Source organism: Homarus americanus, unplaced genomic scaffold (genome assembly GCF_018991925.1).
Source record: "Homarus americanus isolate GMGI-L3 unplaced genomic scaffold, GMGI_Hamer_2.0 scaffold50924, whole genome shotgun sequence".
Lineage (NCBI taxonomy): Eukaryota > Metazoa > Arthropoda > Malacostraca > Decapoda > Nephropidae > Homarus > Homarus americanus.
The window spans coordinates 1,370,541-1,396,465 of record NW_024718094.1 but is presented as its reverse complement, the minus strand read 5'-3'; the positions used below and the strand labels follow the sequence as shown (position 1 = coordinate 1,396,465).

At 42.3% G+C, this 25,925-nt stretch overlaps 1 protein-coding gene across 1 annotated transcript in view; it reads right to left on the bottom strand.

Annotated features, from left to right (window-relative positions):
- Positions 1 to 1,705: 1,705 nt before the first annotated feature.
- Positions 1,706 to 25,925, bottom strand: part of LOC121859175 (proline-rich protein 36-like) — a 56,467-nt gene continuing 32,247 nt past the window's right edge. Inside the window, exons 2-4 of the mRNA XM_042355925.1 lie at positions 23,113 to 23,165; positions 3,385 to 4,264; positions 1,706 to 3,193 (exon numbers count right to left, since the gene is read on the bottom strand). Of these exons, the coding sequence (XP_042211859.1) occupies positions 1,706 to 3,193; positions 3,385 to 4,264; positions 23,113 to 23,165 (2,421 nt within the window). The remainder of the gene's footprint in view (positions 3,194 to 3,384; positions 4,265 to 23,112; positions 23,166 to 25,925) is intronic.

The following is a 25,925-nucleotide window of genomic DNA, read 5'->3' as shown; positions in this document are numbered from 1 at the left end:
GTACAGGGTGGGAAGGGTACAGGGTGGGAAGGGTACAAAGGAAGGCGAGAAGGGGAGGGTAAAGGGGGGGGGGAGGGGGGGCGGCAGGCATTGAGGCACGTCGTCCACTACCGCTCAAGGTCGCATTATGCAACACCACCCACACACTGCCACCCACCACCGCCCAAACACTACCGCCCACACACACACTACCCCTGTCCACCCTCTCACTACCATCCAATGTCACCCACAACCACAGCCCACCCATTACCACCCATTGGCACATCTCATCCACCACCCACCCACTACCACCACCGGCTGGCAATATCCTCCAACATTCACCTCTGCTGTTATTGGTTCGTGATTATACCCTGGGTAGTATCTAGGGTACGTGGTGGTCTGGCGGTGGTACGATGCCCTATATGGGATGGTCCAGTTGGTCCACTGTCCTATATAATACAAGGGTAGTCCTATATAGTCTTGGTGTAATCCAGGGTCGTATAAGATCTAGGCTTGGTTAAGGGTCCCATATAGTCAACAGATGGTGCAGAGGCCTATATATTATTCAACAGATGGTGCAGAGGCCTATATATTATTCAACAGATGGTGCAGAGGCCTATATATTATTCAACAGATGGTGCAGAGGCCTATATATTATTCAACAGATGGTGCAGAGGCCTATATATTATTCAACAGATGGTGCAGAGGCCTATATATTATTCAACAGATGGTGCAGAGGCCTATATTATTAACAGATGGTGCAGAGGCCTATATATTATTCAACAGATGGTGCAGAGGCCTTATTCAACAGATGGTGCAGAGGCCTATATATTATTCAACAGATGGTGCAGAGGCCTATATATTATTCAACAGATGGTGCAGAGGCCTATATATTATTCAACAGATGGTGCAGAGGCCTATATATTATTCAACAGATGGTGCAGAGGCCTATATATTATTTAACAGATGGTGCAGAGGCCTATATATTATTCAACAGATGGTGCAGAGGCCTATATATTATTCAAGAGATGGTGCAGAGGCCTATTCAACAGATGGTGCAGAGGCCTATATATTATTCAAGAGATGGTGCAGAGGCCTACCTATATATTCAACACCAATAACAACATTGAGTAAGCTGGTAACTTCCTTTGATCTAGGCAACAGAAAAAAATAAATAAAAAATATCTAAGACAATGGGTGTATATCCCTCCCCCTTACCCACCACCACCTCCACTTAACATGGCGGAGACAAGTACACTTTTTTTTATGATTTAATACCAAACAAAACACTTTTTAATCCATTCTGATATGGAGTTAAGAAGGGATAAAATACTCTATCCATATTGAGAGAGAGAGAGAGAGAGAGAGAGAGAGAGAGAGAGAGATCGTCATGTGTGGTGTAAGAGAATAATTATCATATTGCGTCATTCATCCCGTCAAGGTCAATACAGTGTCACAAAGCCACAACACCTCCCTATCGTCATGAACTCCACGTGTTCGGTAGGATCGTCGTCAGCGTCATGTATAGTGTGTATTTGTTGTTGTTGTTGTCGTTGTCGTTGTTGTTGCGTTTAATAATTCTTTTGTATCAACAGATCAACATTTAATAATTGATACGTTCTCATAACTCGTGTGATTGCGTAGTTAAAACTGAATTATTTATACTTTTGTGTCTTACTATTTTCTTGACCTCACATTACTACTTTCTTCCGGGTGAACTTTTATCCTACTCAGTCATTATGTCACTAATGAGGTGATGGTAATTAGCAGGAATATGAGGGGACGTCGACAAAGTAACAAGAGAACCAGAGTTAATGAGTGGAGGAATCTCTTTATGTGGATAAGAGGAGAACTGTGAGGGTAGCTGGGCACTGTGAGGGTAGATGGGCACTGTGAGGGTAGATGGGCACTGTGAGGGTAGGTGGGCACTGTGAGGGTAGATGGGCACTGTGAGGGTAGGTGGGCACTGTGAGGTGGAAGTGGGCACTGTGAGGGTAAGAGTGGAGGCACTGTGAGGGGTAGCTGGGCACTGTGAGGGGTAAGATGGGCACTGTGAGGGTAGATGGGCACATGAGGTGGAGTGAGGCACCTGTGAGGGGTAGATGGGCACTGTAGAGGGGTAGATGGGCACTGTGAGGTAGATGGGCACTGTGAGGGTAGATGGGCACTGTGAGGGTAGGTGGGCACTGTGAGGGTAGGTGGGCACTGTGAGGGGGTAGGTGGGCACTGTGAGGGGTAGGTGGGCACTGTGAGGGTAGATGGGCGCATGAGGGTGGAATGGGCACTGTGAGGGTAGAGTGGGCACTGTGGTGGAGATGGGCACTGTGAGGTAGATGGAGCTGTGAGGTAGATGGGCACTGAGGGTAGATGGGCACTGTGAGGGTAGATGGGCACTGTGAGGGTAGATGGGTACTGTGAGGGTAGATGGGCACTGTGAGGGTAGATGGGCACTGTGGGGGCTAGAGTGGGCACTGTGAGGTAGGTAGCCACTCTGTAAGGGGAGGTAGATGGGCATGAGGGTAGATGGGCACTGTGAGGGGTAGGTAGGCCTTTCTTGAGGGTAGATGGGCACTGTGAGGGTAGATGGGCACTGTGATGGTAAGGTGGGCACTGTGAGGGTAGGTGGGCACTGAGGGTAGGTGGGTACTGAGGGTGAGTGGGCACTCTGAGGTGGAGTGGGCACTGTGAGGGGTACGTGGGCACTGTGAGGGTAGGTGGGGCACTGTGAGGTTAGATGGGCACTGTGAGGGTAGGTGGGCACTGAGGGGTAGGTGGGCACTGTGAGGGGTGGTCGGCACTGTGAGGGTAGGTGGGCACTGTGAGGTGGAGTGGGCACTGTGAGGTAGGTGGGCACTGTGAGGGGTGGTGGGCACTGTGAGGGTAAGATGGGCACTGTGAGGTAGATGGGCACTGTGAGGGTGGGTGGGCACTGAGGGGTGGGTGGGCACTCCTGAGGTAGATGGGCACTGTGAGGGTAGGTGGGCACTGTGAGGGTAGGTGGGCACTGTGAGGGTAGATGGGCACTGTATGAGGGTAGATGGGCACTGTGAGGGTAGATGGGCACTCTGAGGGTAGGTGGGCACTCTGAGGGGTAGATGGGCACTGTGAGGGTAGGTGGGCACTGTGAGGGTGATGGGCACTGTGAGGGTAGATGGGCACTCTGAGGTAGATGGGCACTGTGAGGGTAGGTGGGCACTGTGAGGGTAGGTGGGCACTGTGAGGGTAGATGGGCACTGTGAGGTAGATGGGCACTGTGAGGGGTAGATGGGCACTGTGAGGGTAGATGGGCACTGTGAGGGTAGATGGGCACTGTGAGGTACGTGGGCACTGTGAGGGTAGGTGGGCACTGTATGAGGTTAGATGGGCACTGTGAGGTAGGTGGGCACTGTGAGGGTAGGTGGGCACTGTGAGGTAGATGGGCACTGTGAGGGGTAGGTGGGCACTGTGAGGGTAGATGGGCACTGTGAGGGTAGATGGGCACTCTGAGGGTAGATGGGCACTGTGAGGGGTAGGTGGGCACTGTGAGGGGTAGATGGGCACTGTGAGGGGTAGGTGGCCACTCTGAGGTAGATGGGCACAGTGAGGGTAGGTGGGCACTGTGAGGGTAGGTGGGCACTGTGAGGGAGATGAGTGGGCACTGAGGGGTGGGTGGGGCACTCTGAGGGTAGATGGAGCTGTGAGGGTAGGTGGGCACTGTGAGGGGTAGGTGGGCACTGTGAGGGTAAGATGGGCACTGCGAGGGTAGATGGGCACTTTGTGAGGTAGATGGGCACTCTGAGGTAGGTGGGCACTCTGAGGGTAGATGGGCACTGTGAGGGTAGATGGGCACTGTGAGGGGTAGGTGGGCACTGTGAGGGGTAGATGGGCACTCTGAAAGGGGTAGATGGGCACTGTGAGGTAGGTGGGCACTGTGAGGTGAGTGGGCACTGTGAGGGTAGATGGGCACTGTGAGGGTAGATGGGCACTGTAGGAGTAGATGGGCACTGTGAGGGTAGATGGGCACTGTGAGGGTAGATGGGCACTGTGAGGGGTAGGTGGGCACTGTGAGGGTAGATGGGCACTCTGAGGGTAGATGGGCACTGTGAGGGTAGATGGACACTCTGAGGTAGATGGGCACTGTAGATGGGCACTGTGAGGTAGATGGGCACTGTGAGGGAGTAGATTGGGCACTGTGAGGGTAGATGGGCACTGTGAGGGTAGGTGGGCACTCTGAGGGTAGATGGGCACTGTGAGGGTAGGTGGGCACTGTGAGGGTAGATGGGCACTCTGAGGGTAGATGGGCACTCTGAGGGTAGATGGGCACTCTGAGGGTAGAAGAGACAATCCTACGGCCCTGAAACTCCCTGAACACGTCCTAAAACACTGACTCCCTTTAAAGGATTATTAAGGAGAATGCGAGTCACTAGATGGGACAAGTGTGTTTAAATGACGATACAAGGTTCAGAATTAGACAGTCACTATCCAGCCTAAGATTAAATGATCAAATACAAAAGAATATCAAGGCTGAGATGGTTGAGGCATATGATAAGAAAATAGGAGACAGTAAAGGACCCAGAAGGACGCCGAGGCCTGTTGTGAGGAGGACCAAGGTGACAAGAGACCTGGGGTGAGGAACTTTGTGTTGATGGTAGTGTGAGAAGTTGTACAGGAAGAAGAGGTGAAGGAGGAGGAGGAAGAAGGAAAGAGAGGAGGAGGAGGAGGAAGAAGAGGGGGAAGAAGAGGTGGAGGAGGAAGAAGAGAAAGAGGAAAAGGAAGAGGAGGAGATGAGACACGCCAAGCCAATAGATTCGTTGTCTTGGTGGCTCTGACAGTCCACTTCCAGGGTCGTGTAACTTCAATGGGTCGTCAGTCTGTATCTAGTGATTGTGTGGTGCGTTTATTGCTATGATTATACTTCTGTGATGCGAAGACAACCACCCAAGCACAGTGAATTAGCCCATCACACACACACACACACACACGCGGGCAGTACACTATAGAAGGGAGGAAGAATAAAGGGTGTCTTGTGTGTTGGTTAAATTCACTGTTTTCATGCTTGTTGGAGTCACTAGTAACACAGACAGTCACTCCCTCCCTCTCCTTGCTATATACTTGCTCTTTCACCCTCAACTCTGAATACCACATACTTTTCTCTGAAGTTAGGAACATATATGTACGCTTTACTGGCGGTGGTGGATGAGGTGGAGATGGTGACAATGTTGGTGGGGGTGGTAGAAGGGTATACAATAAAGTTGTTGGGGTTACCTTCTTAACACAGGTACCCAAGAACAACACAAGAGTTGAGACCTCAGTAAAACTTGGGTCTAATGAAGATACTGTGAGCTTGATTCTGGAATGTTTACCCGAACTTTAAACGCTGTAATAAGAAAGAACTATTAGAAGACTGTGAAACAAGGAGACAAGTGTAAACAGGCACTAGTTGATCCACTGTCCACCACGATGAAATATAATAAGCCAAACATGTGTTAGAACAAGTAACAATATCAGTAGACCACAAGAATCTGTCACCACAAAATACCAAGTGCGTGGCCACATATGTAGCCATGCACTAGACACTATCGGCCATTTTTGTATCAACTCTAGGATACTTATTAGTATCCCCAAAGCGGCCCTACGAGCCGTAATCCATTTTTAAACAAAACGTTTGAGTTACTTTTAGTAGTCAGACAATGGTTATTAGAAGGCTCCGGGTGCCTCTCCCCGCATTTTTCACCAGTTATCTATAAATATAAAAAGTCTCAAATACAATATTATGTCAATTAAGATTTGGAAAAAAAATAATAATTTAAATGTCCTAATTACCACGTCTGTAGGAAACGATCATATATTCAAGAGGCCGCCATGAACCCACGTGGTGATTGCCTTTATCACTGAAGACCTCTCCTGGCTCTCGTCTCACCCTGTTCAACATCTATCAAGCATTACATTCCTGCCATCACCCTCCTGTAGCCTGGAGTAGTTTAGGTATAACACTTTTGTTTCTGGAAGACAGATGTAACGCAGTTTTCAATTCGTCAATAAATTATGTAGAAAAGATTCAAGATTAGGCAAATGTATTTGGTAGTTTGTGAAGTTGGTTTATGGCAAAATATTTGGGTAATTGTAATATTTTTTTTCAGGAAATATTTGTACAGTATGAATTATGTTGATGTCTAAACTACAGGCCAAGACCACTCCTTCATCACCCACACACCACTCCTTCACCACCCACACCACTCCTTCCCCACCCACACCCTCCTTCATCACTGCCCACACCTCCTTCTACCCACACCACCTTCCCACCCACACCACTCCTTCACCACACATACACACTCTTCTACACCCACACACCCTCCTCCAAACCCCCTCCTCCCACACAAGGTGCTAGTGGGTGGGAAGGGGAGCCTCGCAAGTGGTCTGGAGGAATAACCTGCCAATATTTATGACGGAAAGGGAGGGAGTGGAGGGGAAGGGGACACAGTTGAAATATGGAGGGGTGAGTAGAAAGGACGAGGGGTGGGTAAAGGAAGGGGGAGGGGGCTAGACAGGTGTGTGTGTGTAGGGTGACACGAGGACAGTGAGAGGTACAGATAGACGAGAGACACGACCTTTGAAGTCCTCACACAGCAACACAGACAGACAGACAGACATATACCAAACATAAACTATATTATTCTTTTCAAGTTAACCTAAATAAAGTTTTCTAACATAACTTACTATAACCTCTTCCAACTAAGGCTATTCCTCCTTAATATAAACCGCTGTCATTCCTAACTTAAATTAACCATTTGTAAATTAACCTAATGTAACCTATTCTTCCTAACTACCATTAATTATATAAGACAGGGTAATGTTTGGTTAATCTCGAATTGCATAAATTAACTAGAGTTTATTTTCATCATGGTTAAATTTGGTCACTTTCGCTATGTCAGGTCACTTTCGCCATAGGTTAGGTCACTTTCGCCATATGTTAGGTCACTTTCGTCATAGGTTAGGTCATTTTCGCCATAGGTTAGGTCACTTTCGTCATAGGTTAGGTCACTTTCGCCATAGGTTAGGTCATTTTCGTCATAGGTTAGGTCACTTTCGCCATATGTTAGGTCACTTTCGCCATGTCAGGTCACTTTCGCCATAGGTTAGGTCACTTTCGCCATATGTTAGGTCACTTTCGTCATAGGTTAGGTCACTTCCACCATAAGTTAGGTCACTTTCACCACAGGTTAGGTTTGGTCATTTTCATCACAGCTTGGTTGCCACTTTCACTATAATTAGGTTAAGTTAATTTCACAACGGTCAGGTCAAATTGCTTTCACCATAGTACGATCAGCTTAAGACACTTTCACCGTGATTAGGTCAGGTCACTTTCAGCATGGTTAGGTCAGGTCAGGTCGCTTTCACCATGGTAGGGTTAATTTAGGTCACCTTCATCGTGGTTAAGTCGGGTAAGGGGAGTTCATTTTCTCCATCGTCTTATTCACACACACACACACACACACACACACACACACACACACGGCATCAGTGGTATGTGGAGTAGCCGGGTGTGGGAGGGGAGAAGATACCTGGTATATGTGGGAGGAGGGGAAGGGGGGAGGGGAGGGGGCAGGTAGGGGTTGGGGACAGGGGATACCACAAGTGCCCTGGCAGGTATGTGGTAGGTGGTTGGGACGAGTCAGGGCACAGTGAAAGCATTAGGGAACATCTGCGGCCGGCGACCTCCTCCTCTTCCTCCTCCTCCTCCTGTTTCTCTACCTCATCCTACTCTTCCTTCACCTCCTCCTCTTCCTACACCTTCTCCTCTTCCTACACCTCCTCCTCCTCTTCCTACACCCCTTCTACTCTTCCTCCTTTCCCTTCACCAACTCACCTTCTCCCTTTTCCTCTTCCTCCTTCGCCTCCTCTTTTAACTCCTCCTATTCTTCCTTTACCTCCTCTACTTTAACCTCAATCTCACCCCCCCCCCTCTTCCTTCTCCTCCATCTACCGCCTCCACCACACAAAAACCCATCTAGGTGCCGACCACTACAGGTAAGATGTACACACGGAGCATAAAGGGAAGGGTACGTGTGTGTGTGTGTGTAAACGACCTTTGATAAAACTTTTAAAACACATACTTAAAAAGCGTATGAGCAAGCTGCGTAAACAAGCTCTTGAGGATAAAAATAACATACCAATCAGATGACCTCAGCCACCACCACCTCGACACCAGCGCCATCTACTGAGTGTATTCCAACTCCTGCGGTCACTTGCTGCATTACCAAACACACTGAGTTATGGGTTTCGTCTCTTACTATCTATTTTCATTATGACCAAGACACGGATTCAACAGAGATTCGTCTGCTGGATAATCCCCGTAAATAGTCACGGAGAACGTGTCTAACTGCCTCTACAACAGCTAAAAATGGCACTGAAATGCCAAAGAAACCACCATATACACATGTCCCTTACACACACACCTCCAGTAACCTCAACCAACACTACCACAACCACCACAGCAACTACCACCATCACCTACCACCACCACAACAACAACCACCACCACCACCACCACCAAGCAATCCAGAGTTCAAAGGTAATGAATGATATTAACACTTCATCCAACACTATCTATCATACTGTCAGGTCTCACTCACCTGTCACCTGCCATTATAGAACCACACCACTTATAATACTTACACACCTATTATACTGCCATGATAATTATACTTAACGATTATATCACTAATTATATTGTTATTGATTGGGGTGGAAGATGATGTTTTTCACCTATAATGACGTAATAACAGTTCAGTGTCAATAATTATCTGTGGTAAATTAAGTCATGGTTAATAACATGTCATCATTGTAATTATAGTCACGAGTAATTGAATTTATTTGCAGGTAAAATTTCATTCCAAGTTAAATTTAATTCCAAGATAAATTCAATTCCAAGTATTTAATTCCAAGACAAATTTAATTCCAAGTTAAATTTAATTCCAAGATAAATTTAATTCCAAGTTAAATTTAATTCCGTAATAAAGTTGAAATCAAGGTTAAACTCAATTCAATATAAGATTTAATTTCAGGAATTTTCAGATCAATGTATTTTAAAAAAACTAATTAAAGGGTGTGGCCAGATAATAGACAACACAGGTATACGGTGTACAAAGGTCATGCAGGTATACACCCCAATATACCTAAACGGTTCAGGTATACAGCATTGGTAAACAGTATGACTATTCGACCAAGGTTAGACCACAAAGCCATCAGATTTATATTTCCAGTAAGACCCAAACTCTTCCTTTAGATGAGAACAAAATACACGAGTGACTGTATTATACATCTTAAAATACAGTTAAAGTAAATACAGTAAGATACACAAAATGATGTTCTCGAGTTCTTGACTAATATACAGATGGAAGGTTCGATTCGTGTTGGTGGGTGGAGCTCGAATCTTGATGCTCGACCCTAAACCCACTGGTGTGTACATTGTTTATGACTGCAAACTAGACCAGCCAACTACACCTACCTTGACCACTGTAACCTGACCTAATGGCCTTGGCTTATTTTTGGGGTTAGGTTAGGTTGCTATGTTAGATTAAGTTACTGTATAGTTAAAGTAGGATTAAAAATATGTTAGGTTAGGGTGAATTATAACACCAAGAACGCCCCAAGGTGCCCACAATAGCCCACCTGGTAGTGTGGGTGACTGCACACGGAAGGTCACCAGATGTCTCGGTATTATTTAGTAAAGTGGATGTCCTATGAAGTGTGAATGTCGGGTCATGGTCACGGGGCTGTGGTATGAGACGCCCAAGTGAGCAGGTGTGTATGTAGTGTTGTGTGTATGTAGTGTTGTGTGTATGTAGTGTTGTGTGGTGTTGTGTGTACGTAGTGTTGTGTGTATGTAGTGTTGTGTGTACGTAGTGTTGTGTGTATGTAGTGTTGTGTATGTATGTTGTGTGTATGTAGTGTTGTGTGTATGTATGTTGTGTGTATGTAGTGTTGTGTGAATGTAGTGTTGTGTGTATGTAGTGTTGTACGTAGTGTTGTGTGTATGTGAGTGTTGTGTGTGTGTGTGTTGTGTGTATGTAGTGTTGTGTGTATGTAGTGTTGTGTGTATGTAGTGTTGTGTGTATGTAGTGTTGTGTGTATGTAGTGTTGTGTGTATGTAGTGTTGTGTGTACGTAGTGTTGTGTGTATGTAGTGTTGTGTGTACGTAGTGTTGTGTGTATGTAGTGTGTGTACGTAGTGTTGTGTGTACGTAGTGAGACTAGCCCGCGTTGAAGTATACAGGGTGGTTCACTACTCACCTCAACCATCTCTCATTCACATAAAAGCCTGGAATTTTTTTAACTGAATGGGTGAATGCTCTGAGTGGGTGAATGTTCTGAGTGGGTGAATGTTCTGAGTGGGTGAATGTTCTGATTGGGTGAATGTTCTGAGTGGGTAAAATATTCTGGATCACATGAAGAATCCCCCCCCTCCAGTTTATATTCACTTAACGCTAATCTAACTTAAAACCCCGGCCCAACCTAACCTAACACTAACATGTCAACTACTGATAGTGATTTGTACAATACACTAAGTCCTTAAATGTAACTGTACTCACCGAAACGACTTGGAATGACCTGGAATTATTGTCAAGACGTAAATAAGCGATCCAAGGGAAAACCACTACAGCACCACCACGACACACGTTCAGAAGTCAACTGCTACTCCGTCTACTGTGCCTCCGTGAGCAGTCAGTAGGTGATAATGAACCCACACGGACGAAACATAAACACAGGATTCGAATCTTTTTCAAATTCACTGAGGCTTTGAGTCTGAACCTTTATCCGTGACAAATATCATATAATGTTGACATATGTTTTATTATACAGAAGGAAATTATATAGCCATTTGATTTATGTTATAATTATGTTGATTATAGTAAAATTATATGCCTTTTGTTATGTCTGATCATAGCACGAGTACACCTCTTGGAACCCTGCATACGACGGCTTCAGTATACAGTACAACAGTCTCCGTATCCTAATTTTGAACTATTATTCAACCTCTGTATTTCTTTTATACAGGGTGGTACTATACCACATCTGTAATCTGCCGCTGAAAGGTATTGGCGAAACTAATTATTTTTCCTGTGTAGCAGATGATGCCTGAAAGCTTCGAATGACGGAACACAACGACCTATCCCACGAGAATTAACCTGATGAAGCTCTTCATTCATACAAATTCCATTACTCAAACGCTGTCGGAATGCAACAATTGTAATAGGCCCATTTCAGATGATTTTCAAGAATTAAAGGGGGTTAGGTTAGCATTGAGGTGTTTAATCTCCAGGTATTGCTGAAGTGCCTAATCTACACATGATCCGATGGTTATTGTATAAAACTGTATGAAAGTTGGTTTGGTTTGTCTTAAGAACGAGAGAAGGTCATTAGGTGCCTTAAGAAGTGTGTGTGGGGAAAAATAAATGAATATAATCGTTTATTGAAACCTTCTAAATAACTTATACGAAAATGATGAGAATTATATTGCCCCAAAGAACCTTGTTATCATCTTGGTATAAGAGAAAGTATAATTTCTAAGAATATATTAAGGTAGAAGACCATACAAGAATTTATGAAAACAGAATCACTAATAATATTAATAAAACAGTGTAATACCTGTATACCTGTAATAAAAATACCTAAAATACAAACAACAACAACAACAACAATAATAATAATAATAATAATAATAATAATAATAATAAACAAACAAACAAAAACAATACAAAACAACATACCTCACCCAACATGAGCAAACGCGACCCAGAATAAAGATCACCAGCTATCTCTTTACACGCCAGAATATAATGGTGAAATAACCCGTCTTATCTACTGAATGCAAACCAAAAATAATTACCCGGAAGTTAGCGACAGCATAAACCGAATATAAGCCAAATAGGTCAGGTCAGGGTAGGTTAGGTTAGGTTAATGAATGTTGTAGTGTAAATATCCCGGTAAACCACATACTATAGGAGCACCGGAAATAAACCCAGCGATTGTTACCGGGAAATAAACAGAAGCTCTCCTTGGAAACGAGTCAAAAGAACCGACCCGGAAATAATAAGAGCAGAGGTTTGCCTGAAGATGAACAAGTGGTATTTAAAAAGGTGTTGGCAGGTTACCGGGGAAGGGGAGGGGAAAGGATAGGGGGGAGGAGAGGGGTGGTTCCACATTGTTGAGATGTCTGGGATACTCTCTCTATGCATGACATCTATTTATCTATATATTTATTACACCCATTTTGTTTCACCTGGCTTTACCTCCCTAATGACCTCCCTGACCTCACCTGATGCCACACTAACTACCTGGAACATCAAACGAGCTCATAAGATACCTGGGGCCAAACCTACACTGCAACATCCAATTTTATCGTTCCCTCATCTCTGGTTCCACAGTTAAAACAACATTGATACAGCCGACGATCATTGAGACGGATGGCGTTGGTTGGCTGATCCAGGCCAGAAATAACTAAGTAACCCCTATGTGATAATTTAGCCCGAGAGATAGATACGCGTAGATAGATATACAAGAAGGTGAATAGATAAGAGAAACGTGAATAAATATCTCTCTCTCTCTCTCTCTTTCTGTTACCCGCATAAAGCTGATGATGTGAAAGATAGATAGATAGATAGATAGTATTAGGCAATGAAGAATAGATTTATTCTACTACACACTACTACTACTACTACTACTACTACCCCTACTACTTTTACCCCCCTTCTATTACTTTTTTTGGGCAATTTTCTCTATCTCCTGTTTTCATTAGTGTCCCCTCCCCTTCACAAAATTTCCTCCTCTCTTCCTCCTCTCAGAATTCTCTCCCTCTCCCCTCCTTCTCTCGGAATTCTCTCCTCTTTTCTGTTCAAAATTGTTTCACCATTCCACTTTTTTTTTAGAAATGTCACCCCTTCTGAATAGTTCCACTCTCATTTTACATAATCCTCTCCTGCTTCCCTGTTTTTGTGTTGTTTTCCTACGCTTTCCTCATTACTTTTATCATATGCGTCCTTCACTGTCTCCTCACTCTATTGTCGCGTCATTTTCTCCGACCTCCTCTTTATTTTCCCTTTCATGTGTTTCTTTAATTTCTGTTATTTATGAAGAAATCAGTGACTCTTGGGGGGGGGTTCCACTTCTCACTGAATTACGGTAAAAATAATGGGATTCTGGTGCATTACGGCCTTGTTCCTCTATCATTTTATTATCATTATAAGCATTATTAGTGTTTATATTATTGGTAGTAGTAGTAGTAATAGTAGTAGTAGTAGTAGTAGTAGTAGTAGTAGTTAACACAGTCCCATTTCTATGTATTTTATCGTTTTCAAAGGTAAAAAATTATAGTCTCTTTAAAACCAATCTGGACACGGCTTTACACAATGGGAGGCCTTATGAGATAATTAGGGAAAGACCTTGTTGACTCTTATCTCTTAACATACATCTATTGTCGTGTGAGGCGATGTGGAGGGAGAGAAAACAGAATATAATATAAGCGAATGTGTACCGGTTGTAAGATTTAGAATAGTTTCCCATGTTCCCCAGTTTTCTAGGATCATTTACTCAGTTCTCCCGTTTTCTCCAAAGTCACACACACACACACACACACACAAAGGAAAAATCTTCATAATTTAACTTTCATATTCTACATAAATATTGGATATAAATCAGCTCACCGTAAGACCAGCCTCCCCAAGTTAAATAAGCTGATTATTAATAACACTAACGCTACGTTGAGGGTGTTAGATTAGGTTGATTAGTTTAAGGTAGGTTAGGTTTGATTAGGTTAGCATTAATGGTAGTTAATCTTAAGCTGGGGTTAATCTTCACGTGATCCGATAAATCACCTATATTTCAACCAGTAATTTGTTTAATTTGATAATATTAAGCTTTACAAACACAGCTTAAGCTTTACACTTAAGGTGTGGCTGTAGCAGATATTCCTAAACCTTAATTTGCATAACATCTTTCTTGGTAAATAAGTTGGATGAGTTGCACGAGAAGTCCGGCATCCTAAGCACCAAAATTCGCCAAGTCACTGTGTGAAGGACAAAGGTCAAGGATACATACATAGTTCATTGAAAATTTGCATTTGTATATGAATTTTGCCAACAATTTGAGCGTCCTTCTAGTGTGACATGTTAAGGACCGTTCCTCTGACCCCTGTGCAAGATTTTGTCAATATGTATATTTAACTTTTATTTTTGTTTACGGGATTAGCCCACAAGGGCACAGGTCAATGACCCACATCAGGGCCTGGGGGCGAAAATATAATACAAATAATAATAATAATAATAATAATAATAATAATAATAATAATTTATATACATAATATAATATAATATAATATAATATAATATAATATAATATAATATAATGTAATATAATATAAATAGTGAGAAATGATATATGTATGTTGTGTTGTCAAGGTAAGAGAAACAATTGAGACCCTACAATTGTGTGTAAATGAGGCAGAAAGTCAGATCAACAACCTGGGACTTGGTCACAATTTTCGTGTTGCCATATGGCAGCAACATCTTCCCAGGTGGTAGTACCTCCATGTTTGATAGCTGTCTACTACCTACTACCCACAATAATAATTAAAATTAAATATGTTCTTGTTAATATTTCATTATAAATACATATTTTTTATCTTTTTTTCTTGATCACGACAAATATGGTTCTGGTAAGATTATATTACTTCCTAAAAGTATTTTTACGAAGGGGTCCGATGAATTTCAAAATGTTCTGGTAGGTTTCTCAAAATCCTTTGTCCATTGTGTCGTATTATCATACACAAAATCGCAAAGATACCTTTTGGAGTGAGTGTTCAATATGGCGCCACGGGAAGTAAACTCGCTGTAATAGATTAGTAAACGTGTAACACCCACAGTTTGTCAGAGAAATGCGCCAGATCTGGTCTACATCACCCAAGAAGCGCTCTGTCAGGTCAGGTCTGGTCTGATCTGGTATGGGGTGACCAGAGCAGCCTCATGACCAGGCTGAACTAGAAGGTCGTGACCGGGTTCGTGTTGGATCGAGGCTGGGTCACTCGGGGTCATGACTGGAATTATGAGTGTATTAGGAGCAGGACCATGAGGAGACCATGAGTGGGTTAGGGTGATGTCTCATTAGGATCGAAATTCCAATGTACTTCATCAGTCACCCGGGTTCTAACCTAACCTAACCTACAAAACCAGTACTTGGTCATAAATGGGTTAGGAACGAGTCAAGGTCTGTTTTTAAAAGTGGGTCAGGGCAGAGACAAGGACCAATTCAGGGACGGTTAGGGATCTGGTCTTGCCCAAGTTAGGATCGAATGTTGCAGGGCAGGGCAGGGCAGGGTAGGGCAGGGAAAAGTCAAGGATCAAGGCAGGGAAGAGGCGGCAGGGACCCAGAGAACAGAGCAACAAGTAAAGTGTTGCCCTGCGTGTTTGTGGTTGTATTGCACAGCTGCAGATCATGCAGGAATCTTCTCTTACATCTTGCGTGTTGAAGATGCAACTTTTGCAATATAATCATATCGCTGCTCTCACCAATCACGGCAACAATCAGTAAACCCACTCTTAGTCTGGCTCATCAAGAGGAGTTGAGAGCCTTGACATGACAGGACGACCAACCACAGTGGACGTATTTCGCTGAGGTAGAAACATTGCAGTAACGGCCACGTACGGTATAGTGTACTTGGGTTCTTATGAGCAAATAAGATTAAAGGTGATTCACTGCGCTCATCTGTTTATCTACTTGAACTGGAAGCTTTCGAAAAATCAGTCCAGTTTGATGCTAAATACCAACGACCCCTGGGAGAAAGTGTCTAAGACTCTTAGCGCGCATTAATTCTTTTTTACACCTTTACGAGTTTAAATGTTATTTAACCACCAAAAACAAATCTGACACATGTAATATGACTTGCCGGATGAGTGAAAGTACATATCATGAGAGTTGAGGTACAAGTGACATATTACACCCAATATGTTTCTACTGGTGTTCAGGTTTCATGCAAAATAAAACAATTTTCTCTGGACATAAAGAGTCGACTACAATTTTCGCAATCATGGAGGTCGGAAAGTATAGGGGAGTGTGTACGATGTTGCCAGAAGACAGGTAATAAGGGTAATGGCGGTGTAGTCGCATGAGAGAGGCACCCCACACTCACTTTACAGGCGGAAGTGTTACTTTGTGGAGGCAGTAATAAGGTGTTGGGCCCTACTGTTCACAACCATGAGGTGTAACCACAGCTTGACGATCACAGGTGTACTGGAGGTGAGGTGCAGTGAGAGGTGTTGACCAGGTTAATTCACACCTCAGGTCACAGTTTCCTAGTTTAACATACCTAGACGTTCCCTTCCTTTGATGCTGTCTACCTCACACCTCCCCACAGTGAGCTTCTAGACATCATATATTACCATTCGTCTCCTATACAAGATGCAGACTACTGTGGTTCCTTTACCCTTAACCACTTGACCCCAAACTCAATAGCATCTTCTCTCTTCCACACTGTACACTAACTCATCGTCCGAACGTCATCTTCACTACGGACAGACAAACAGAAAGACAGGCAAATAAAATCCAGCATACGCCCCCTCCCTAAACGTCGCTTACTGCTGTATAAAAAAAATAATCATTAATGACATCTCTCGTTGGACTTCACTCACCCACCAACAAGACTCTTCCAGCTAAATCCACAGACAGTTCCAGTTATCACACCAACAGTAACACCGCTTCCCTCTTCCTTTAACTGTCACAATAAATTTCACTTAACTAATTCCAGTGATTTATACCGACCATAAAACTTAAACCTTTATCACCACCCAGAATAAGTTAGTGGTTTATGAATTGGACATCAGACGATAAACCTTTAGAGCAGGGATGTTGAAAAGAATAACTATCATCATTCTGTCAATGTTTGGATCAATGTACTGTGAGCAGACATTCAGTGTGCTTACCTTTACGAAGAGCAAGTACCGTTCTAAGCTAACAAGCAGTCTCACCACAGGACTTGTGAAGGATGTTGTAACACTTTGAACCATTTTTTCTGAAATTGCAAATCCCATCCAGTCTCAGCCCTTACATTAGTTTTGGTAGTGTTCTGTTTATTTGTATTTGGAATTGAAGCCGTTATTTTCCTCTACAAAAACCAAACTTTATTTTACTTGAATATAACACATGGGTGGGTTATTATACTGTGTATGGCAGGATATCGTAATACTACTTTATAAAACAGTTTCCCTTGTACGGTTGTATTTCAGGTGCGAATCCGTTATTAAACCGTTATTTTGTGCTGCTCGAAGACAGTTTCCTATTTCCATATTCTGTATTGCTGAACGTTATGTTTCCTTAATTGTTTATAAAATCTAATATACTATAGGACTAGCCGTGTGTCTGTCTGTCTGCTCTGGGAAACCGGAACGGCACAATCGTTTTTCATCAAACTTGGTGGAAAAATCGCCAAAAAATTCGTAGAGTGGAACAAACCTGGTCCCATGTCGATGGTTTCTTTAGGAAGGCATTAATTAACCATTTTATTTACGATGGAAAACGATGCAAGTCTACGGACTTGGCGCACCTCATTCGCTGTACGCCAGCCGCAACGAGCGTTCATTTCACTGGGCACCCAGGGGTCCGCGATCACTTGTATTTAACTAGGCGAGTGACTAGTGCTATTATTTCAATGCAGAATATGTGTATACTGAAAATGTAAGCCATGTTTAGTGTTAAATATTGGCGTTATTTATAACAATTTTCTGACAATAAAATATAGTCCAGCATTTATGATTTTACATTCAGTTCTGTGGAACACAGTGCTGACTTATGTAGGCTTAGTTCACCTGCGGCCGATTACTGATTACTTGCACCATTAAGTGGCCGGCTAGTATATAAAGGTTACGGACTGCTACTTTAAAGCTTTTACAGTATATGCTTTTTGGTTCATTTAGAGCTTTGTATGGTTAAATATTATTAGAGGTTAAGGAAGGCTAATAAGCTACCAGGTGTAAACAAAGATATTAATTGTGATTATTGATACATTATTATTCACGTCTAAGATAAGGGCACCATTTATATGATATTGTCAAGATATTAGGGTTACTGTACCTGTACTTTATACATACTGTATATAATTTACTTATACTTATGTTGTATTTACTGTATACCTTACACTTAAATGTTGTACTTAGAAGACTCTGAAATGAATCTAGTCCTCACACACACACTCAGCCACTCAACCAGATGAACTGTCACAAGGTTAGTGACCTCCCCACATACGCCGTAAAAGTAATGATATAATTTCCGGATAACTGTCTATTTTCCGGATAACAATATCTATTATCCTGACATTATAAATTTTCTGGATAAAAATATTTATTATCCACAAACAACATTTACTTTTCCGATAATAAAATCTACTATCGGAAAAAATATTTTCCTCAAAGCAGAATCCATTTTCCGGATAACAGTATCAATAATAGTACGTATTTTCTGGATAAGTGGTCAATATCCGGATAAAGAGTATCAACAGGATAAAAGCGTCAATTTTCCGTATAATAGTACCTCGACCTACACACCTACTGAACTCACTTCTCTGTCTGACCTGCCTTTATGACCTACGCTCGTCTGTCCGCCTGCCCTGCCACTCACATTCCTGGCCTTGTTTACCTGTGTAACCTTCCCAGCTGACCTTACTAACTATTTGACCTATCTACCTGTGCGACTTACTCACCAACCTTATCTACCTGTACGACCTACTTACCTGACCTGTCTACCTGTTCAACCTACTTACCTGGCCTGTCTACCTGCACCAAACTACCTGTGCGACCAACCTATCTTACCTGTCTACCTATGTAACTTACCCCTACCTGCCTAGCCTACCTGTTTGGCCAGTTCAGTTGCTCACAAGAAAGTGTTAACTCAACCTGTAACCTGTGGCTGGGGAAGATGACTTTGGTTGACCTTTTGTATATTATAATCAGTAGAGGGCATCGTTCTCGTTCTTAATTCAGGTGTGTGTGTGTGTGTGTGTGTGTGTGTGAGAGAGAGAGAGAGAGAGAGAGAGAGAGAGAGAGAGAGAGAGAGAGAGAGAGAGAGAGAGAGAGAGAGAGAGAGAGAGAGAGAGAGAGAGAGAGAGAGAGAGAGAGAGAGATACACACGAAGGAAAGTGGGAGCGTGGTAAAACAAAGTAAAAGGTTACAAGGAAATAGTGTTAGGAATGATGACAAAGCTAAATTAGACAGCGAGTTAAGACCGAAACGCGGTAAAGGAGGACTCAGAACACGACTAACCTAAATGTCTACAATACGCAAAACAGCAGAAGTATGAAACAAAATGGATGATGTTAGGCCTTTGGTATGTACCGAAAATCGATATAATAACATTCACTGAAACATGGATCAACCTAGACTCACGGAGCGCCGGGTCGAATAATAAATTATGGATTACAAATTGTTCTATACCGATAGTCAGCTCCAGGAAAGGAGGAGGAGAGCACCTATGCTCAGGATAACTGAAGTGCGAAAATGAATAAGGAAAATAAACCGAGCGGAATACAGAAACAATTTGATAGAATTAATCGACGGTAGGGAAAATTAAATCATAGGAGTAATATATAGACCTTCTAATCTTGATAGAGTTAATGAGCGACTTATCTTTGGGATGAATGCCAGGGCTTCCATACACAACAAAGTCTGCATAGTAGGCGATTTTAACCTGGCCAAATAGATTGGACTGACCTTACGGGTAACTCAGTAACAGAGGATTTCCTCGAAACGATCCAGGACTGTTTCCTAAGTCAACATATAACAGAACCTACACGTAATAATATACTCGATTTAGTTCTGTCGAACAGAGAAAGCGCCTATTAGCAATGCGTCGAGGTAGGAACGAACTTGCAAACAGCTTATCACAAAGAAATTAGATTCCAGTTAGATTTTCAGGTCAGACGTTAGGAAAATTCCATTAAAGTCCCAGATTTCAGAAGGACAAACTTTGATAGTTTAAAGAGGCAGCTGGAGAGAGGGGTGTCGCGCTTGGGCGTGAACCTGACAGATGACACGGACCTGATAATGAGATCTGAGATTGCCGAGTTCCACGGCAATTTAAATAACGAGTTATTTAATGCACAAAGGCAGAACATACTATACAAAAAACTCAGATCAGACAACAATGACCCTAAATGGATAAATAATTATTTAAAGAACATAATTGGCCAAAGGAAGGCTATAGGAAGAAGGATAAATCGATGCGAAATTTTCCTCCGGGAGTAATATAAGGTATTGGCCGGTAGGGTTAAGACCGAGATAAGAAAAGCAAAGAGAAATAATGAACTGAAGATAGCAAGGGAGGCGAAGACAAACCCCAAAGGATTCTACCAAATGTAACAAACTAAAACACGAGATAAGATTGGACCAATACGTTCAGATACCGTACAGCTAACTGATAACGGCGGAGAAATGAGCAATAATCTGAATAAATATTTTTCTTCAACAGTTTTCACCACTGAGGCACCAATTTCATTCAGAGGTGAAGAAAACAAATTAAGCGAGATAGTAGTGACTAGAAACGATGTTAATGAGCAAATAGACAAACTGAAGCCTAATAAGTCACCTGGTCCTGATGAGATATTTGCTAGAGTATTAAAGGAATGTAAGGTAGAGCTTAGTATGCCCTTAGCAAAGTTGTTAACATGTCACTAAAAAACAGGTGTAGTACCAGAATCCTGGAGGATAGCTAATGCACACCCATTTTCAAGAAGGGATAGCTCACTATCTCTAACTACCGTCCAATCAGTCTAACATCAATAGTAGGCAAATTACTAGGAATCAATCATTTCAAACTCTATTCGAAATCCACCGAGAAGCACAAGTTGATCAATGATTCCCAGCATGGCTTCACAAGCGGCGTTCATGTCTAACTAATCTATTAACATTCTTTTCATCAGTTTTCGAATCGGTGGACGAGGGGCACAATTATGATGTGGTATATCTCGACTTTAGCAGAGCCTTCGACAGAGTCCCCCACGAAAGACTAATTAGAAAGGTAGAAGCTCATGGCATCAAAGGTAACATCCTTAAATGGATTAGGGCATGGTTGCAGGACAGGAAACAGCGAGTGAGCATTAACGGCACTAAGTCCCATTGGAGCAACGTCACAAGTGGAGTTCCCCAAGGCTCAGTACTTGGACCATTATTATTTATTATATACATAAACGACATAGATATCGGCATAGATAGCAACATAAGTAAATTTGCTGATGACACTAAAATAGGACGTGTAATTAAATCTAACGAGGACTCCGCAAAACTACAGGAAGATCTAAACAAATTTTTTGAATGGTCGAAAAAATGGCAGATGAAATTCAATGTGGACAAATGTAAAATACTCAGTATAGGAGATGTAAACAGGGAAACCAGTTACCAGATGAACAACGATGCCATTGTGGAATCCGACTGCGAGAGAGATTTAGGAGTAATGATAAGTAGGAATCTTAAGCCAAGTAAACAATGTGTTTTTGCTCGTAACAAGGCTAATAAAGTACTTGGGTTCATACAAAGGAGTGTTAGTTACAAGACTAGCGAGGTCATCTTAAAATTATATCTAGCGCTTGTGAGACCTCACCTGGATTATGCAGTTCAGTTCTGGTCACCGTATTACAGAATGGATATAGAATCATTGGAAAGAATTCAGAGGAGAATGACAAGACTAATCCCTGGCATTAGGAACCTTGAATACAGAGACAGGTTAAAGCATCTTAATTTGCACTCCCTCGAGAGACATAGAGCGAGGGGCGACATGATAGAGGTGTATAAATGGAAGTCAGGGTTAAACAAAGGGGACATTACAAAGGTACTCAAACTATCCAACCAGGAGCGAGCTCGTAACAATGGTTTTAAATTAGACAAATTTAGATTTCGGCGTGAAATAGGTAAACACTGGTTTGGAAACAGAGTAGTGGATGAATGGAACAAGTTACCAAATATCATCATTAACTCGAATACGCTGGATAGCTTCAAACATAGGTTGGATGCTTATATGAGCAATAGGGGTTGGGTATAAACGGGACTGCCAATAGGCCCTCTGCAGTTTCCTCCATTCTTATGTTCTTATGACATACAAACACACGGCCCCACCCTCTCCCTTCCGTGTCACGAGGCGGTTGTATGAGGCAAGATGCACTTATTTGCCACACCATACCTTGAGAGAGAGTGTGTGTGTGTGTGTGAGAGAGTGTGTGAATGAGAGTGTGTGAGAGTGTGTCAGTGAGAGAGTGAGAGTGTGTGTGAGAAAATGTGTGAATGAGAGTGTGAGGGAGAGTGTGTGAATGAGAGAGTGTGTGAGTGAGAGTGTGTATGTGAGTGAGAGTGTGTGTGTGTGTGAGTGTGTGAGGGAGAAAGTGTGTGAGTGAGAGAGATTTGTCCTATCCTCTGCACACTCACGGGTCAAACACCTCAATCAGGTAACGTTCTCCTGACCCCTTTCGTATGTCTTACCTCAACGTTACATGTGCGTGGGGAGCAAACCTGAAATCTGATGGACAACTCACACACACACACACAAGGCAACTTTCATAACGCACAAAACACATTGCTATTGATTATTATCGCGGGGGATCGTAAGATGTAATGGTGGATAAAATTGGACAGATTTCTTCTTTTTTTATTATTTGCAGCCAGTTTTTTTTTTAAATAAGTGCGTCAGATTATAAACTGATTCCCCAGATTTCACTATGAGTTTGTTTCTCTTCGCGATATATTTAACAGATTTCGTCAACTATAAATCGGAGAGGAGATTAATATTTGTGTTAAGTTAAGATATAATGCTCTTCTTACTGGTACATTAAGCAGATTTTATCCATCCTAAGTCAAGAGACAGATTAACACAGACGTTGATTTTCAGATTTCAACATTTATATTTTTTTTCATTAATAAATCTTCTTCCGCTCAAAAACAAAGATCACGCAACAGATTAACACTTGCCTCAACTTACAAACAGATTCACAGATTTCAACATAACATTTCTTGTTGATAATAAACTAACCTAACCACTGTAACTTCTCTAGGACGTGAAAGTGGTTTATATTAATTTAACTTACAAATTATAATCTCTAGTGCTGCTGCCGAATGGATACAACACTCACTTCTTGTGCTCCAGGCCGTTGGTTCGAGGTTGGGGCACCCTCAGTCGACCCAGCTGTGGAAGAGAAAGTAGTCGAATTAAGTACCGATAAAAGGCTTAGTATTATAACAAACTGACTTAGAGGTTTACACATAACTCAGGCCAGTAATATTCTCAAAGAAATGTTTACGACTTGTTCTTTGTGTAAGGTTACAACAAAGTTAGGTGCATTATAAAGACATTAAACACGGTTCTATACAACTGTTATTCGGGTGTTGTGCCATTTACGTTTTTCATGAATTTCGGAACTGACTGTGTGTGTGTGTGTGTGTGTGTGTGTGTGTGTGTGTGTGTGTGTGTGTGTGTGTGTGTGTTCCAACTGGCGACATACTCCGTAGACTCACACACCTGGATTAATCACACACACACACACACACACACACACACACACTACATCCTTGACCACCGAAGGGTCAAGACGTACCTGGCGCTCCTCTCGGAGCAGCCAGGTCAACTGTTATGTTGGCCCATACCAAATCCCTCCCCTGAACCCTCCTCCCCACCGGAATATCAACATGTTCTCGCCAGAAGTTACTATTTCATTTAGGAAAGGAATGGAACCAGTGTTAAACAGAGGTGAACAGTGGTGAACAGTGCTTAAGTCAGTGAGAACAACTCAACAGTAACAGTCGTACCCAAGTTAACCTTCACACAGTGAGGTCCCAGGTACCCAGTGATAACGGCCCGTGAGACCCAACAACCAGCGATGTGTTAATCCGTCTACGATAGGAAGGCCTGGAACCACACCTCACTCATATAACACCATCTGTGAGGGAATTACTACACCACGTGAGGCCCCTCATAACACCATATGTGAAGGAGTTACTACACCACGTGAGGCCCCTCATAACACCATCTGTGAGGGAGTTACTACACCACGTGAGGCCCACGAGGCCCCTCATAACACCATCTGTGAGGGAATTACTACACCACGTGAGGCCCCTCATAACACCATCTGTGAGGGAATTACTACACCACGTGAGGTCCCTCCTAACACCATCTGGGAGGGAGTTACTACACCACGTGAGGCCCCTCATAACACCATCTGTGAGGGAATTACTACACCACGTGAGGTCCCTCTTAACACCATCTATGAGGGAATTACTACACCACGTGAGGCCCCTCATAACACCATCTGTGAGGGAATTACTACACCACATCAGGTCCCTCCTAACACCATCTGGGAGGGAGTTACTACACTACGTGTTTGCTGTTCAACACCTACAATAATCTGCATGTTCACTGTATGTTCCTTCACCTTTCTCTAATGAAGGCTTTTGTTAAACCACCAATGTATGTAATAAGTCATTTATGTCCAATGTATATTTTCAGCCTTCCGGCTGCAGAACTTTTTCAATAAACCGTAAATTATTATTATTATTATTACACACACACACACACACACACACACACACACACACACACACAAACAAAATCTCAACGTTCCTATACAAGGCTGTTATTTTTTATTATGATTTATTCGGATAATTGGTTAAAGGGCAGAAAACAAACGCAGACTCAGAGAGATAAGTTTCTCATGAAAGTCTTTAATTAAGTCCTTCGTGACGATATATTAGGACTAGTTATCACTCTGATTCCTTTGCCACCACACAAACTGTTATTATTGAAACTATTTTTATCAATAATCGATCCCAAAGATGTTTACCTTCCCCGATAACTCACCGAAGTGATTACCTTCAACTAATCACATCCCTGGGTGACCGCCACAGAGGTAATCATTGGCTAGGAGCGTCATGTTGGTGTCCTAACGTGTATCTTTATGTCTGAACACGAATGCAGTGATCCAGCAGCCAATGATTACGTCTTTGGTCGTCACCCACGGATGTGATTGGTGGAGATCATCTCTGAGGACTGTAAACATGGTAGTATCTGGTGGCCCCTCCTCCCTTATTTATACCCCAATATAGATTAGAAATAAACTTCAATAAGCAATAGTTTTCCAAGTCAATCTTGTAAGTGCAATAATTCAATGTTTGGATACTTTGATTCTCACTTTTTGTACCAGTTTATTTAATTCTCTAAAATTTAGGATTTTTTAAAGTTAATTTAGTATTTAAGTTCATTATTTAATTTACTGGTTTAAGACCAGTAAATGACTGAAGGATCACCCGTATATTTCCTTAAGTGTTCAGTAATTTATTTCTGATTTCCGTACAATTTCTTCTGTGAATTTAGTAATTTGATTCAAAATTTCATTAATTAATATTAGACTACAAAAAAAATTACATTAGAATTCAGATATATATTGAAATTTCACTAAATTACTTAAGATAAATATATGAAATTCCTAGTACAGTACATAGAGTAGAGTACATTAAGGCAAAAACAGACGTGTATTTTAGCTGAGCCACTTAAACTCGTTGTAAGTGAGCCATTTACAGAAGTGAGCAACGAAGCTGAGTTATTTACAGAACTGGCTTATAAGTGAGCCATTGAGAGAGATATCATTTACAGGCGAGTCATTTACAAAGGTGGGGTGTATGAGAGTGAGCTGTTTACACGGTGGTGGGTTTTAAGTGACCAATTTAAAGCTGAAACATTCAACAAAGATGAATTAAAACTGATACTATTTACAATGGTTAGTAAGCGTGAACAACTACTGATAAATGCGAGTCTTTACTATGATATTTACAAAGACAAATCCTACCTGTGTCCTAGAAAGGTGAATCAAAACTGTTACTAGTTTACAGAGCCGAAGCACTTACCGAGTTGTCTCATAGGTGAAATATTTACTAAGGTGACTCATAGCTGTGG